Source organism: Chaetodon trifascialis, chromosome 5, assembly GCF_039877785.1.
Source record: "Chaetodon trifascialis isolate fChaTrf1 chromosome 5, fChaTrf1.hap1, whole genome shotgun sequence".
Lineage (NCBI taxonomy): Eukaryota > Metazoa > Chordata > Actinopteri > Chaetodontiformes > Chaetodontidae > Chaetodon > Chaetodon trifascialis.
This window is the reverse complement of record NC_092060.1, coordinates 8,998,078-9,012,852: the sequence shown is the minus strand read 5'-3', so window position 1 is coordinate 9,012,852 and position 14,775 is coordinate 8,998,078. Positions and strand designations below refer to the sequence as shown.

Here is a 14,775-nt window from a genome sequence, read left to right as displayed (position 1 = left end):
TGCCACACACACATAAGCACACCAAATAGACATATAATATAACAAGACAGATATTAATAGCACTGAAATACAGTGTCTTCTACATGGAGAAATCACAGTCGCTAATCTGCTCTTTGGTCTTAATATGCACCTACTGAAAGTCACTGGTGTGTGGGATAGATTCATTAAGCATGTGTTAAAATTAATGACTAAAAAATGAAACTGAAATAGTAGGAAGAGCTCTGTGTCTTCGTCAAAAGTAACTGAAATTGGCAGAGACACTTCCCCCTGTCTCAGTGCGCGCACACGCACACACATCGTTGGCACACAACTGTTGCTTTGTAACACTTCCTCACAGAGAAGGTGATTTTTCGTTTCTCAGATTTGTGTGGTGTTATAAATTAAGTTTGAACGAGGCAAATCATCTTTTTATAAAGACCTTCTTCAAACAGGAAACTGCAGAACAAAAGCAAAACAAAGCATTTCTGAAACACATTCAACCTCCAGCTAATTTACAAAACCTTTTGAAATTGCTGTGACATGATCATTTCTTATATATATACACACACACACACACACATATATATATACATATACACACACACGAACACACACACACACACACACACACATATATATACATACACACACACACGAACACACACACACACACACACACACACACACACACACACACACACGGTATATCCTGTTTTATAGGAATTGAATCCCTCAACATTTGATTCAAGCAGCACCTGCATACAGGAAGTCATGTTTGATGTAAAATGTACTGAAACATGAAAGGCCATTGCTTCTTGTATTATGATGGGATTAAAGGTGATGCAAATGTGTCCAAAAAGTTTTGTCTTCTCCAGTTCACAATTATAAAATGTACAGCTCTGCCCTTAAAAAACTGGGGAGTTTTTATCACCTGGGTGACGAAGGCTGACAGATGCAACCACTGCATCAGAGCAGCGTGCATCAAACACACCTCGAGCTTACAGAGTTTCTGAGGGAAACAAGTCCATGTCTTAACTCACTGCAGCATCAAATATTCATCGAGTCTGCAACACATACAGACACACACACAGCGTTTCACACACTCACTGCCACAAGGTTTTCCTTCTGACAGGTGTTTTTGGTAAACATACACATATTTAAATTTGGGCTTGCATCAAACAACCAAACAATCTAGACTTGACACTGTTTCATTCATGTGTATCCAAGCTGTGACCTGCCAGGACAGCTGTGGCACAAAGGTCAGACTCTAACACATTTCTACAGACTTCCTATCATCCACACTTCACATGCTGCTTTCATTCTTATGTTGGCTTTTATGAGGTGTTCACCAAACAAAGGACTTTCAACACAATGAAAGTATTGTGAAGACATTTCAGAAAGAATTAATACTGTATTAATTAAGGCTGCATTAATAAATGTTTTCTTTGGAACAACTGGTGAAATGACTCTATTTTGGTTTTACGACACATAACTTTGATGTTTTGGTTCACTCAGCAGCTGTTTTCAGTGAATAAGGTCTGATAAAGCAGCAGCACTGTACCTGCTCAGAGCCAAACAGCAGACAGACACAGTTAGAAACTAGCTGCTGAACGTAGTGGAGCATTTAAGAGCTCCAGAGCCAGATACTTCACTCAGGGACTGCTGAGGACCAAACCAGAGCTAAAATAAGGACTACGTTCGTCAGGTGAAGGTGCTCCATGTCTGCTGCATGTGCAGATAGCGTCAGCCTATGGTGCTGCTTTAAGTGGCCAAACAAACCTTTCCTTAAAGACTCACCGATGGAGCTAGAAAAAGGCCACAGACCTGTCTTACCTGTCTCTTCTCACTCCTCCTGTTTCTCTCATCCAGAAAGATCCTGTTGTCATGGAGATCAGACTCCTCCCCAAGCAGGATCTCCTGAAGCTCCGCCCACTGAAAGGCGCAGTCTGTCCTCTGCCGTCTCTGCTGCTGGAGACAGCACACAAAGCACGGCTCAGCACAGCAATACGTACGCAAGCAGCATCATTCACATCAGCTACAGCAGCACAGCTCTTGTTTGTTCAGTTGGTGGCAATATGTGAAATTTGTATTTGAGATTCATATTAAGGACAGCTTGCCATAGAGCTGCAGTTGAACGTTACTGTGGGGTCACATCATACACAAAAAAAAGTTTCCATGGTTGGAGGTGTGATGAGAGCGGTTATGCTGGGCAGAGTCAGGATGTGACTCAGCAGGTGGAGGGTGACACTCAAGTGCTTTCTTGTAAATGGACTTGATAAACGCTGGAGGATTTCAGCTAATTTTCTCTCTCTTCTGAAATGTTTTATTTCCAGCGACACTCTCACCTACGTACTGACCTGGAAATGCTGAGTGAACGCAGAGCTTAAGCGTGTGTTGCAGTACTTACGTCCTCTAACTTCTGCCGTTGCTCATGCTGCTGCTGGATCCTCTTCTGTCTGTCAGCCAGTAACTGCTGCTTGTACCGCTCCTGCTCTGCCAGCTGCTGCCTGTGCTGCTGCAACGCCTAGACATCGTGTATCATATGATCAGAGTTTGAATAAAAGTAGGAAAATGAGACAGCCGACTTTTGGCACTCTGAAGTCTTTGACTGAAAGGTTGAATATATTGGGTTAACTCGGCTCTTAACTCTGCATTAGCACAGCCCGAACTGAATTATGTTTGACTTTGATCCGAGGTCAAACGGCTTGCTGTTCCAACGGAGATATGAGGCAGTTACACCTAAAACTTCACAAAGACTAAAGGCTAATTGCTGAGTGTGAAATAGGATTAGAGCTCAGAGAGGACCTTTTGGTAACAACTACACATTTCCAACTAATATGATGACTTTTCCCATTTGAGTTGAGATGATTTTCTGGTGTGATAGAAGACTAAACTAAATGAATGAAATTAACGAACCTGAATATGCTGAGCTGACAGAACACACCTACTATTACCTCTTTATTACCTCTATTACTACTACTATTAATAATAATAATTAGGGGGGCAACTAACAATTATTATAACCATTATCTAACAATTATTTTCTTGATTAATCATTTAGACAATGAAATAATGAAGTGAAAACTGAGAAACTGTAACCGAAAAATAACGAATAACACAGATACACAGATTATACACAGCAGACTAAACTCCATGCACTTAAAAGTTTTATTACACCAATATGAATGAAAGGCTGAATATGAAATCAAAATGTACCTGTTGTCTTTGTTGAGCCCCACCTCCTCCGTGGCCTCCCTCTCTGGCCCCTTCACGATCCTCTGTCTGCAATCGAAGAAACTCCCGCCTTAACGTCCACTCACCAGGAACATTCACTATGGAGCTGAAAGAGACAGACAGAGGGGGAGAGAGGGAGACAGTGTAAGAAATAATAACAGTATCTGAATGTCATGTGCTGAGGTACACTTGACGATCGCTGTTAATTCACCACTGACACGCTCACAGTTACACACATGCACACACAAAGCTCATCCTAGGAGGAAGTGCTCAGTTCTTAGTGCCATCTGCTGTTTGACGTCCAGGGACGGCAACAGAGAGGCTCATGCATCTGTCATATGAGTACAGGCATGCCCTGTAGAGATTCATGAGCTATGTGCTGTATGTATGCATATACAGTCTGTATATGAGGAGGGAGAGTTCATAATGACATCTGCGGCTTTAAATGATTTCTCTTCTGCACGAGTGTGCAATCGATCGATTTCTCCAACGATGTTCATGCAGAGTGTGAAAAGGTCTTTACCTGGGTTCTCCTTCCTCCTCTGTCACCTCGTCCTCCTCTTCTTCACTGCCACTGTACTCATACTCTGGACCCTCTGAGAGAGACAGAAGAAAGGAGTAATGTATTTGGTTAATGTTACGTTATTAGAACCAAATGCATCTGCTTGCAAGGATCAATGGAAATGGACTCTTAATAATTTACTGCAAGTATCTTTAAACTCTCGAGCTAAACTGTTCGAGCAGAAATGAGTAGCTGATTAATCCAAATAGAAAGAAAGAAGAATCATTTAAGTCGTTAGTTTAAACAAAAACGCCATCCGCTATCTGGCCGCAGCTTCTCCAATGTGAGAATTCTCGACCTCTTATGCTGACTGGACAGAACAGGACATGAAGACATCACTTTGGACACTCCCTGACAGGCGTTTTTCCACAATTTTCCAGTGTTTCATAGATGAATGGATTCATCGTGGAAATCACGCACAGATGAAGTGATAATGAAAGGAACTGTGGTGCAAAAAGCTGCATCAGAGTGGATCTAAATATGTGAAAATGTAACAGTGGACATCCACCGGCTGCAGAGCACTTGTGTGTCCACTCCGGTGTCGATGTTAACACCAGCCTGAGCGTGAATCTAGCAGGTTTTCTACTGTAAAATTACACTCTCCGTGTTTGTCAGAAATGAGACGCAGCCATGGGTGGTGCTTGGTGAAGGCCTCTGATGTGTCTGCACTGGTGTTCCTCTCTGGCACGCTGCACTGTGTCTCTGGCTTTGTGAACCAGCCACTGTCTCATTAAAAATTCCTCCATGCCTGCCTGCCTTCTTGTTCCTTCATCATCTACTGCCAGTTGCAATTTTGTCATTATCAAAGCCACACAAAAGTATAGTGTGGGCAAACTTGGGCAACAAGAAAGTAAATGAGAGTCTTGTTTTGTGGAAGACATATGGGACAGAGCTGTTGTACCGCTGCTTTAGTGCTTAATCATCATTTCTCTCCCTTTCACATGCACCTCCTACTGTGGGACCCTTAAAACGTGTGAATGAGCGTCTTTCTCTGCCTGAGCTGGCTGACTGCTCACACACACAAATCAGTGCTTTGGAAGCATCTTCTTGGTGCAATTTTTTGAATGTATATTAGACCCAAGAGTTTGAATAGTGGATTGGAAAATTGCTTTCTGAGCCTCAGGGTGTCACATGACCACAACACAGACAATCACTGCACAGCCCAGCACTGTTCCAGGGGGGCTAACTGCCCACAGGCCAGGAAGATGGGCCGGCCATCTTAGCATAACAACATTTGGCTGACATATGGTGAGAAAGTAGCTCAGGCTAACTTGAACATTAACTTGACGCACCATTTGTTGCCATTAACACGCTGAATGATAACACAATGCAGGTGTAGAAAGAAGGAGGAGGACTGACAAGGTCTACTTTTGGAATGGACGGAGGAAGTCTCTGCTCTGCTGCTGTGATGTCATGTTTGAAGGTTTTGGCTCATGTCACATCTCTCTGAGCCAAAAAGAGCAATTTGAGGGTTAATGCCTACGTCTACTGACCGAGAAGTGCACTTTTTTTTGGGGGGGGGGGGGGGGAGTGATTCATCTTCCAAAACATAGAGCATCTTTGTCCAAACTACACTCTTGGGCATGCTGAAAATGACACATCCTTTTTGCATCATGTCCGGAGCATTAATTCTTCTTTTTTTTTTTTCCCCTGCTTTTCCCACACACACACTTACATTACCAGCATTTCAGGACTGTGGAAGGGCATACACACATGCACACATACAAATATGGTCTTAAACATACACACACACACACACACAACGCATGCAGTATGCAGAGAGTCCACCAGTCATTAGTGTGTTTTTATAAGCTAACAGAAGATTAGAACCAGATGGCCGTTCTGTTTCCTCCTTCCTTCCCCTCTCAGCTTCTCTCTCTTACTCTCTCTGCTCTGCTGCTGCGTGTCTCTCTTTCTCTCTCCGTTGTTATCGCTGTCTCTTTCTGTCTCTCATCCCTCGACACCGCCTGTCTCAGTTTCCTAAATAACAATGAATAAACCTCACGGACAATACGAGGATTGAACACCGCTTGAATATCAATGCTGGTGCAAAAGAAGAGCAGAGTCATAAATATCTCTGTCTTCTCTGCTCCTCCCCTCACTCTTTTTCTCACAGTTTGCCTGCCATCGCAGTCAGCAGCAAGTCCAGAGCAGAATTCATTTTTAGAACAGGATGAGGATAAAGTTCGCCCCCTCATACTTCTAATTTGTCTCGTTTCTTTGCTTCTACATCCCTCTTTGTCTCTTCTTCCTCCTTCTCCGTGTCTGTCTGTTGTGTAAAACACTGTCCCAAGTGAACGCTGTAGAGAAGGAAAGGTCAGGCATGTTCAGCCTTTTGGCCCGACCCAACACTCTCCCTCTTTCGCTCCCTCGTTCATTTTGTCTGGCCGTCTCACTGTCGCCCTTCCTCATTCTCCCCCTATTCGACTCAATTAAAATATCTGGCGTAGCTGGTGCAGTTCAAATTCAAATTCAAAACTTTACTGGCTAGTCAAACCAGTTGTTGTGCATGAACTGCATTTTCTGAAGTGTAATCATATGCATACACCAACAGTGCTTCCTTCCCTAAAACTTTGGACTGGGTTTCAGTGCATTGCAGTAAAAGTGGACAGGTTTAGGTGTTTTAACGTGCAGGTTTACACTGACAAATTTATGAAACATTTTCATTAACAGTATGCTATAAATGAGCAGAAACACAGTGGTTTTTCATAGGCCGGGCCAAGCAGCTGCTGTGCCATCAGTACAGCTGGTGCACTCTCTCAGATAAAGTGTGCTGCAGTTCTTATCCCCCTAATACAGATCATTGGTGAAACAGAGTGGAAAATCTATTCTATGAAAGTGGCCTATTTGTAAAACTTTTCAAATTTCAGACAGTTTTTTTTTTTCCAGAAAACTAGTTATTAAAAGAACTGATGAAAGTCCCTGGTTGAACATCACCTCTCAAACGTCTCAATAATTCTAACAATGTAGGACAGAGATGACAGAGAGAATAAACCTGGGTGTTAAATCAGTCTCTCTCTCTCTGTGTGTCATTGATTCAAACTGTGTGCCCTGTGGGTTTTTGTTTTGCAATTTGTGTTTGTGCGTATGCAGCAACTGAAATTAGCACCTGTCAAATAAAGGCTAAATGTCTGCGGCAGGTACAACATTCAGGTCACCTGCCACCATGGCAGATCACTGGTTTTGTATTCAGAAAAAAATAATTTAAATAGCAATTCTTAAGTCAAGAAAAGTCAGGGACTACGGTGACATGATGATATTTCCATAATCCTACTGTCAGGTTGTGGAATCAATTCCAGTGAGTCAATTTCACTCGTCTGATGTTTGAGTTAAAGAGCGCAGTACAGGGTTTGGTCCCAATAAAACTAAAGCAGCAACTGTAACAGCAGAGTGCGTTTAATGTCAAGTGCATTCATCCATCGACTGTACCTGTAAGTTCATCCATCTCCCTCTCCTTCCTTCCTCTCGCCCTCCACACATTTGTTCCTGGTATATCTACCGCATTCATCTCTCCTCACCTTTCTCTCTCTTCTTCCTGGTTCTATCCAGGTGATCTTTGAGCATGATGCGAACTTGTCTCTCATTAGCCAGATCTCTGATGAAAGCGTGTCTCAGCAGGGCGTCGGTGGCCGGTCGATGCAGATGGTTCTTGACCAGACAACGATCCACAAACGACAGGAAACGCTTGGACCTGTGAAAGACAGAGAGACAAACAAAGAGAGCTGAGGGAACCAGGAACAAAACATGTCAGCATGAAAACAGACTGAAAATATCGTGAAATCAGAGTATAAAATGTTAATAAAAGGACTATTGAACGCTTTTGAATTATTCAGCTATTGGTTATTGGTGTGATCACAAGAGCCTAGTTGAGGCTATTTTACAGGCTAAAGTCATTATTATGAGAGTGGCAGCACATTAAATACACTGTTAGAAAAAAATGTTTTTTCACTTTGACTCTTAAATATGTATTTAAAACTGGTCCCTTTCAATTAAATAATCTCTTGGTGGAGGGGATGTTAGCGTAAAGAGGACCAATTTTAAAGACAAAAACACTATTAATCCAGACCTCAGCCATAAAACAACAAAGTGGAGCAAATTAAGATCATCTATAAATCAATATGCAGTCAAAATCAAATGAAGCGAGAAAAATGGAAAGTTTCCAGCAATGAAATTTGACAGAACAACATAAAAACCAGCAACCATGTCTAAATCAATGAGAGCCTCAACAACAAGCCACAACATTCTGAAATATTTATCTAGACTCACCTACAGTATGCAAGCTAGTAATCACGTGTTGGAGTATTACCAAGCAAAATCCTGTCAAAAACGTTGAATTGAAGTTTTACTCGAGCAATATCTGTATACAAAAAACACTCCAAAACTTCAAGCGTTGCTGTCTGTAGTCTGGTATGATAGAAATCAGAGGAGGAATATGTGTTGCTGCTTAGGTTTTGGTGTGCTTGCCGCCTTCGGGAGGCCCTGAGGTAAAAGGAATGGAGAGCACTGCGCACCCCAGACCATTGGAGCTATTAAAAGCTGTCCTATGAACTGGAGCTCCTGATGACATTAATACTGAATGAAAGACAGCACGAGTTCAACCACCAGTTCAATCTCAAGAGCTTATCCATTATATAAGGAAGAGAAGGAGACATGATGACAAGACAGGAAGAGAAGAGAGTGGAAGAGAGAGAGCGGTCCTTAATAAAACTCTGATTCTGATTAAAACGCCAGCAGCAACACATTCGCACTGTGTTTTGTGTCCAGTTGATTAAAGTCCAATTGTATGACAGTTTGCAAGTTTTACCTTGTTATCTGCTGTTTCTTTGTGAGAAGATAGTGTCACTGTATCTTTGGACTGTCTGGTGCATGAAACCCAAAACAAAGACCACTTTCAAGCCCAGTTTCCAGAGGAGAAAACCTAAACACTGCCCTCTACTTCCTGTTGTGTGTGTGTGTGTGTGTGTGTGTGTGTGTGTGTGTGTGTGTGTGTGTATACACGTGTGAGTGTGTTCCCAGGCTTACCACTTCTTTGACTTAAGTTTGGGTGGAGGGTTCCGCGGAATCAAAAACAGTGCTCTCATTGGATGCATGTCACACAGAGCTACAAACAAGGACAGAGAGGAGAGGGAGAAAGAGAGCGAGAGAGAGAGAGAGAGAGAGAGAGAGAGAGAGAAAGACAGAGAGAGAGAGAGAGAGAGAGAAGGATGAGAATGAAAGAAGAAGGAACACACACACACACACACACACACACACACACACACACACACACACACACACACACACACACACACACACACACACACACACACACACACACACACACACACACACACACACACACACACACACACAGGAGCAGCATGAGTGCAGGGGAAATGAATCCTGAGCGGACAGATACATACAGACAAAACAAACTGTGCAAACTGTGTGTGTGTGTATGTGCACAGGACTTACGAGGGGCTCCTTCAGCCATCTCTAAAGCAGTGATACCTAAAGACCAGAGGTCACTCTGAGAACAAGAGAGACAGGAAAAGGTTAAGGTCAGCGCACACACAAAGCTTAGCTCGAGTCCTGCTCATTTCCTGTAAACCTTGGATGTCCTCTTCGCGTTCAAACAGTAAATCAGTCTGTGCATAGTGTGAGAGTATAGATCCAAGAATTACAGTGACTATTTCCAAGACGTCGAGCCAATCTTCTGGCATTTCACGAATGAATCAAAGAATCAGCGGATCCCTTTCGGTGATGTACTGGATTTCAAAAGTTCATGTCGAAGTACTTCCATAAAAACACACGTTCAGCTGAGATTCCATGTAAGGACGTTTCTGTGAGACTAAGAGGACAAGTTCGCTCAAAATTAGGCTCACTTTAAAGATTTTCTGTAAGTAATAGTATAATTAAGTAATAACTAATAGTAATGGAAACTTCTGCTGAATATAAGGTGATGTAGACTTAGAGCCCATTGACACCAGTCACTTCATGCACCTTAGGCGAATCAGATAGCTATCAGACATAAGAAATGCTAAGTCAGTGCATCCAAGAAACCTTTACTACTTTACTGCTTTAGTTACTGTTTTGGCCACTGCATATGTGACTAACAGCTTGTCTACACAAGAAACAATTCAGCCCCACTTTTCAGTCATCCATCTCATGTGTGTGGAGCAGATACGCCTCTGCTTTAATCAATACATATGTCTGCACAGTGTGACGCCTTTCCCTCTGTCTTAGAGGGGGTCCAGCACATGCTGCCTTCAACACCTCCACAATAGAGAGGACACAAAACATGTTGCTGATCTACACATCCTGGTGTTGCGTGTTAACCGAGAGTTTTAAGAAATTTCATTGGTCTCAAGTAAACGTCTGGCGTGATCTCCCTCCTTGTCCCATTCCTTCAGCTGGTTTGTGACAACAGGAAGCATTACTGCTTGAACTCATCCTAGACACACGTAACCACCTTCCTGTTTTCTGTGTGTGCATACAGTAGATCTGTAACACGCAGGTGACCTGGACACACTGTGCCTGAGCGCATCCTGTGCAAACACTGATGGGAGACTGAAGCCGCTATGCTAACATGCTCTATTCGCAACACTGTGACACTTGAAAGGTCATGTGTAAACGGGACTGTCTCTTCCTCATATGTGGTCTTGGTACAATTTATATTTGTACCTTCAGACAACAGCAGTTGCAGCCTGCATTAGCGAGCACTAAAGGACAAGAACTTTCAGAGTAGTATTGAAAGTTTTAGTTCCTGTTGGATGCTTCACATGTACATTCATTTAAAAAGAAGGTCACCCTTGTTGGTGCAAACTGACCTAATTCTCGTTTTTTTTGCATAATCGCCATAAATATTTCTATACATTGGCTGAAAACTTGACCGTATCTATGTAATTGTGTAATTGAGTACCCTGTAGTCATATGTAGCCTCAGGGTTCTCGTCACATGCGATGACCTCCGGAGCCATCCAATAGGGAGTGCCGATGAAGGTGTTCCTTCGACCGATCGTCTTATCCAGCTGTGCTGACACTCCAAAGTCAACTGAGGCATAAAAAATGAAAGACAATTTCACATCTGAAAACAACCACGATCTTCGCTTCTTTGTGAGGCGTTTTCGCGGTCATGTGATTAATGGATATATGACTGTGTGATTGTTCGACAGCTTTGCCTGAAGGCATGCAGATGTGTTTGAGAAACCGCAGCGCATGTGTTGATGTGTCATACCCAGTTTGACTTCGGCATTCTCCGTGAGCAAAACATTTTGTCCCTTAATGTCTCTGTGAATCACATGATGGGAGTGAAGATGGGAAAGACCCTGGAAGACATGCACATGCACACATAAACACAAACATACACACAGTCAGATGACCGCGATCACTGTAAACATGAAGTCGCTGGTAGCATGATGCGTTTACATCAAGAGGACTGAATATGGAGAAGAATTCATCTCAAGCTTCTTGTTGTTTCCCTTCCAATAAATCTAAATAACTCTGCTTTAGGTAGCAGAGTGCTCTGGTAGCACAGGCTACCCACCAGTAGCACCCTCTAATGTGTGTGTGTGTGTGTGTGTGTGTGTGTGTGTGTGTGTGTGTGTGTTTGTACTCTCGCTTCTTCAAAGGAGGTTAAATAAACAGAGGAAGTGGGTCTTATTTCAGACAATGACTTCACCGCGCTATGCTCAGTGTCTGTGTGTATCTCTGTGTGTGTTTGTGTGTGCGTATGCCGTGGTGTTGAAACAATGAGGAGACAGCGTGGCTAACAGCAGCAGGGAAAACACTGGCGACGGTCCAGAGCCCTTTGTCTCTCAAGGGCTCTAAAAAATCATCTCACTTTTATTCCATCCTTGATAACGTCAGCGTCGAGGGCAGATACGTTGGGACTGGCTTGATATACAGTCTGTGTAGGTTTGAGCCGCAAACACCAACGCAGACAGCAGCGCAAACATCGCGGAGTCTTTCTCAGGACCTTTTGATCTCTTGTAATGAAAGCCATAACATCTCACAGACATGTGTTTTAAACTGGCCTTTAAAGTGTATACAGTAAATGAAAAAATAAATCAATTATTCCCCCAGAGTCGCAGGAGGAAAACACCAGGGAAATACTGACGGCTGAGCATAAAGAAGTATCTCTGTCAGTTCTGGCTTCTTCTCTTTGATGTTTTGGCAAAGAATCCAACACTAAAAGTAGCATCATGTTTCTTATACAACAGCAGCGACTCATCCAGCCTTTAGTTTGCATCCACACACAAATTACTACCTCTGTTCTTACCAGCACTAAAAAGGGCCTGTACCATAACAACACCTCAGGAACAAGTTCACTTTGTGCACATTGTTCTGCTTGTTTGGGAGTTATTTGAAGTTTGAGGGTTCATCTGCTCGGTCACACGAGCCACACAGTGCAAGGGTTCTGTGTGGGTGAAGCACAGAGCAGCAGGTACGTGCACCTCAACATCTTGCATACACTCTGATGTTTTAGAGTTGCAGAGGAGAGGGGTTATTTTGAGTGGAGAGGGTTCATTTTCTGCACAGGCAGTATCAGCTGTCTGGTTGCTTCTATCTGGTTCTTAATAACAATGAGAGGATAAAAAGTTAAAGGTACAAGCCTGTGGACAGAAAAACATAAGAAAATTCTCAGAGCGCATTTCCATCCACCTGTTTTAATGCACATTTTCAATTTATGTATGAGAATACCTGAGCGAAAATAAGAGAAAAAAATGAATAAAATAAAAAAAGGTCAAGTAAATAGTCAATATATCAGAAGAAATACTAGCATAACAGTCCTGGATGGAAACACGCAATCATTTGCATTTTCTTTTGCACGCTTTTTGGAAATTCTGCTAAAATAATTTCCATTTTTTTTATTCTGGGTCAGTTTTGGGTTAACGTTGCAAACAGGATGCAGTTTTTTTGGGTTTTTTTCCCCAAAAAACTAAGCATTTACTAAGCACTACTATACCAAACTGATGGAAACAGACACTTCACGGCTCCACACTGAGTCCAAATAAATACATGAATAAAATAAAAAGTGTCTCTTTGACACCAAACCAAACAAATGCCTTTGAGAGGTCGTCTATACGAGCACAGTTTCACAGTGCGTGTGTGTGCTATGGTGAATGTGCGTTTTTGACATTAACCTTACCCTGAGCACCTCTCGGCAGATGTAAGCTATCCAGTCCTCCTTGAGACAGTTCCCCTTAGTCTTCTTCACCAGGTCTGTCACAGAGCCGGCTCCACAGTACTCCATCACCAACTGGACGGACACATGGAGGCACACAGGTACCAGCCAAAACAAGTGCGACTATTAAGTGAATGATCTTGAAATAAGGCACATAATATGACAGGAACACTTGATAATTTCAGAATAAACCCAGAAGGGTAGCAGCTATTTAATAAAAAAAATGAGTCATTTCTTGGCCCTTTTCTTTTGACTCAACAGCAATAATCTAGGCAGAAAAAGGCTGATAGAGAAGTTGACAAACCCAGAGTTGGTGGTCCTGTCCAGCAGGACCTTTCTTAATAAAAGCTCCATAATAAGTAGCGATGTTTCTGTGGTGAGAATAACTCTTCAACATGTTGATCTCCAGTTTTATCTCCTCTTCTTCCTCCTAAAAACAACAACAGATATAGCAGAAATCAAACCACTTGTACAGTACATATGGATGATGAAAACATCAATTTCAGATGGTTGATGGGTATTTAAAGTAGTTATGCTTGGCTGTAAGAAGACATGTTTCTCAACTCTTTGACAGAAACATGTTAAATACAAGTCACAAAAGACTATTTGATACCTTACACCACATATAAACCATCTGAAGAGTTCTAACTCCTCTCCATCTTCATCCTCACTTCCTGCCTTTTCTTCCTTTAAAAACTACATTAAACTACACCGTAGAAAAATGACATTTTTCATCCAAAGGCTGAAGGGTGGCACTTTGCAAAACTTTTCCTTTTTATTTCTACTGAGTCCATGAAACACAAACAGGCTCAAGTCCAGACAGAGAGCATCTCCAATCAGACTGCTGTGTCACCTCTAGATGACCTTTCACCCTAAATTCAACTGCTGCTATTTCTCAGCAAAACAACTAAGGTTGGTCAGTGACGCAAGGACAGAAAGACAGAGCAGAGAGAGCTGAGGAAACACAGGGCGGCAGGTTTTGTTTTCTCACTATAAATCCCAGAAATGATTTGTGACTTCTCCAATTCACTGAACCTCTAAATTTTCACTGGACTGGAGGAGAGGTGGAGGAGAAGGAGAGCTGGAAAAGCTGGATGTAGCTGTTAATCAGAAAAGAGGAAACAACAGAGAGCGTCTCCCAGTCACTGACCTCCTTTAAATCTCCACAGGACAGGAGGGGAGAAAATGACAAGGCAGAGTTTGAACTTTCACCTCCATCTGAAACACAAAGCCTCCTGCCTCTATCTGCAACCTCCCTCTCTCCCCCTGTCTCTCTGTTTGTGTGTGTCTGTGTGTGAGAGGGGAGATAATGGCCGAGCATTTCCTGCTAAAGAGGCTGTCTGCAGCACAGAAGACCCACAAGTCCCATCAACAGGAAAGAAATCAGCGTGTCCAGTCCTGCAAGGAGCGGATTTGTGGTGAAGTATTAAGTGGAAAAAAGAAGTCTGAGCAGTTTGTAATACACTTAAACTGACACAGCAGCAACTGCACAGAACCTACTTAAACCACTGTTATTTACTTTGGTACAATTAATCAGTTATTATTCTTATTTTACGCTTACAAGTCATCAAACTTATTACATTTCATCCCAAGGGGAACATGAATGTTTACACAAATGGCATGGCTGTCCATCTAATAGCTGTTGAGACAAAAACACAAATCTGAATCTTGTGGCGGCATTAGAGGAAAAGTTAAAGGGTCACCAAAGTCAGTAGGATTCATCCTCTGGGAACCACGAATGTCAGTCCAAATATTAATGGAAATCCATCAAACGGCTGTTGAGAAATGTCAGTGTGTGCTGATAGCGTACCTTAAAAATGAATTCAATGACTGAA

General features: G+C 42.5%; 1 protein-coding gene across 4 annotated transcripts in view; it reads right to left on the bottom strand.

Annotated features, from left to right (window-relative positions):
- The window catches only part of LOC139330901 (mitogen-activated protein kinase kinase kinase kinase 4), a 69,722-nt gene that overhangs the window by 41,975 nt on the left and 12,972 nt on the right, over positions 1-14,775 (bottom strand). For 2 of the 4 annotated variants that reach the window (XM_070962116.1, XM_070962118.1), the window contains exons 4-14: positions 13,245-13,370; positions 12,905-13,015; positions 10,991-11,081; positions 10,677-10,807; positions 9,230-9,284; positions 8,798-8,876; positions 7,294-7,466; positions 3,737-3,809; positions 3,196-3,319; positions 2,387-2,503; positions 1,804-1,947 (exon numbers count right to left, since the gene is read on the bottom strand). In XM_070962116.1, the coding sequence (XP_070818217.1) occupies positions 1,804-1,947; positions 2,387-2,503; positions 3,196-3,319; positions 3,737-3,809; positions 7,294-7,466; positions 8,798-8,876; positions 9,230-9,284; positions 10,677-10,807; positions 10,991-11,081; positions 12,905-13,015; positions 13,245-13,370 (1,224 nt within the window). The remainder of the gene's footprint in view (positions 1-1,803; positions 1,948-2,386; positions 2,504-3,195; positions 3,320-3,736; positions 3,810-7,293; positions 7,467-8,797; positions 8,877-9,229; positions 9,285-10,676; positions 10,808-10,990; positions 11,082-12,904; positions 13,016-13,244; positions 13,371-14,775) is intronic. The other 2 variants (XM_070962117.1, XM_070962119.1) reach the window with 1 other exon arrangement.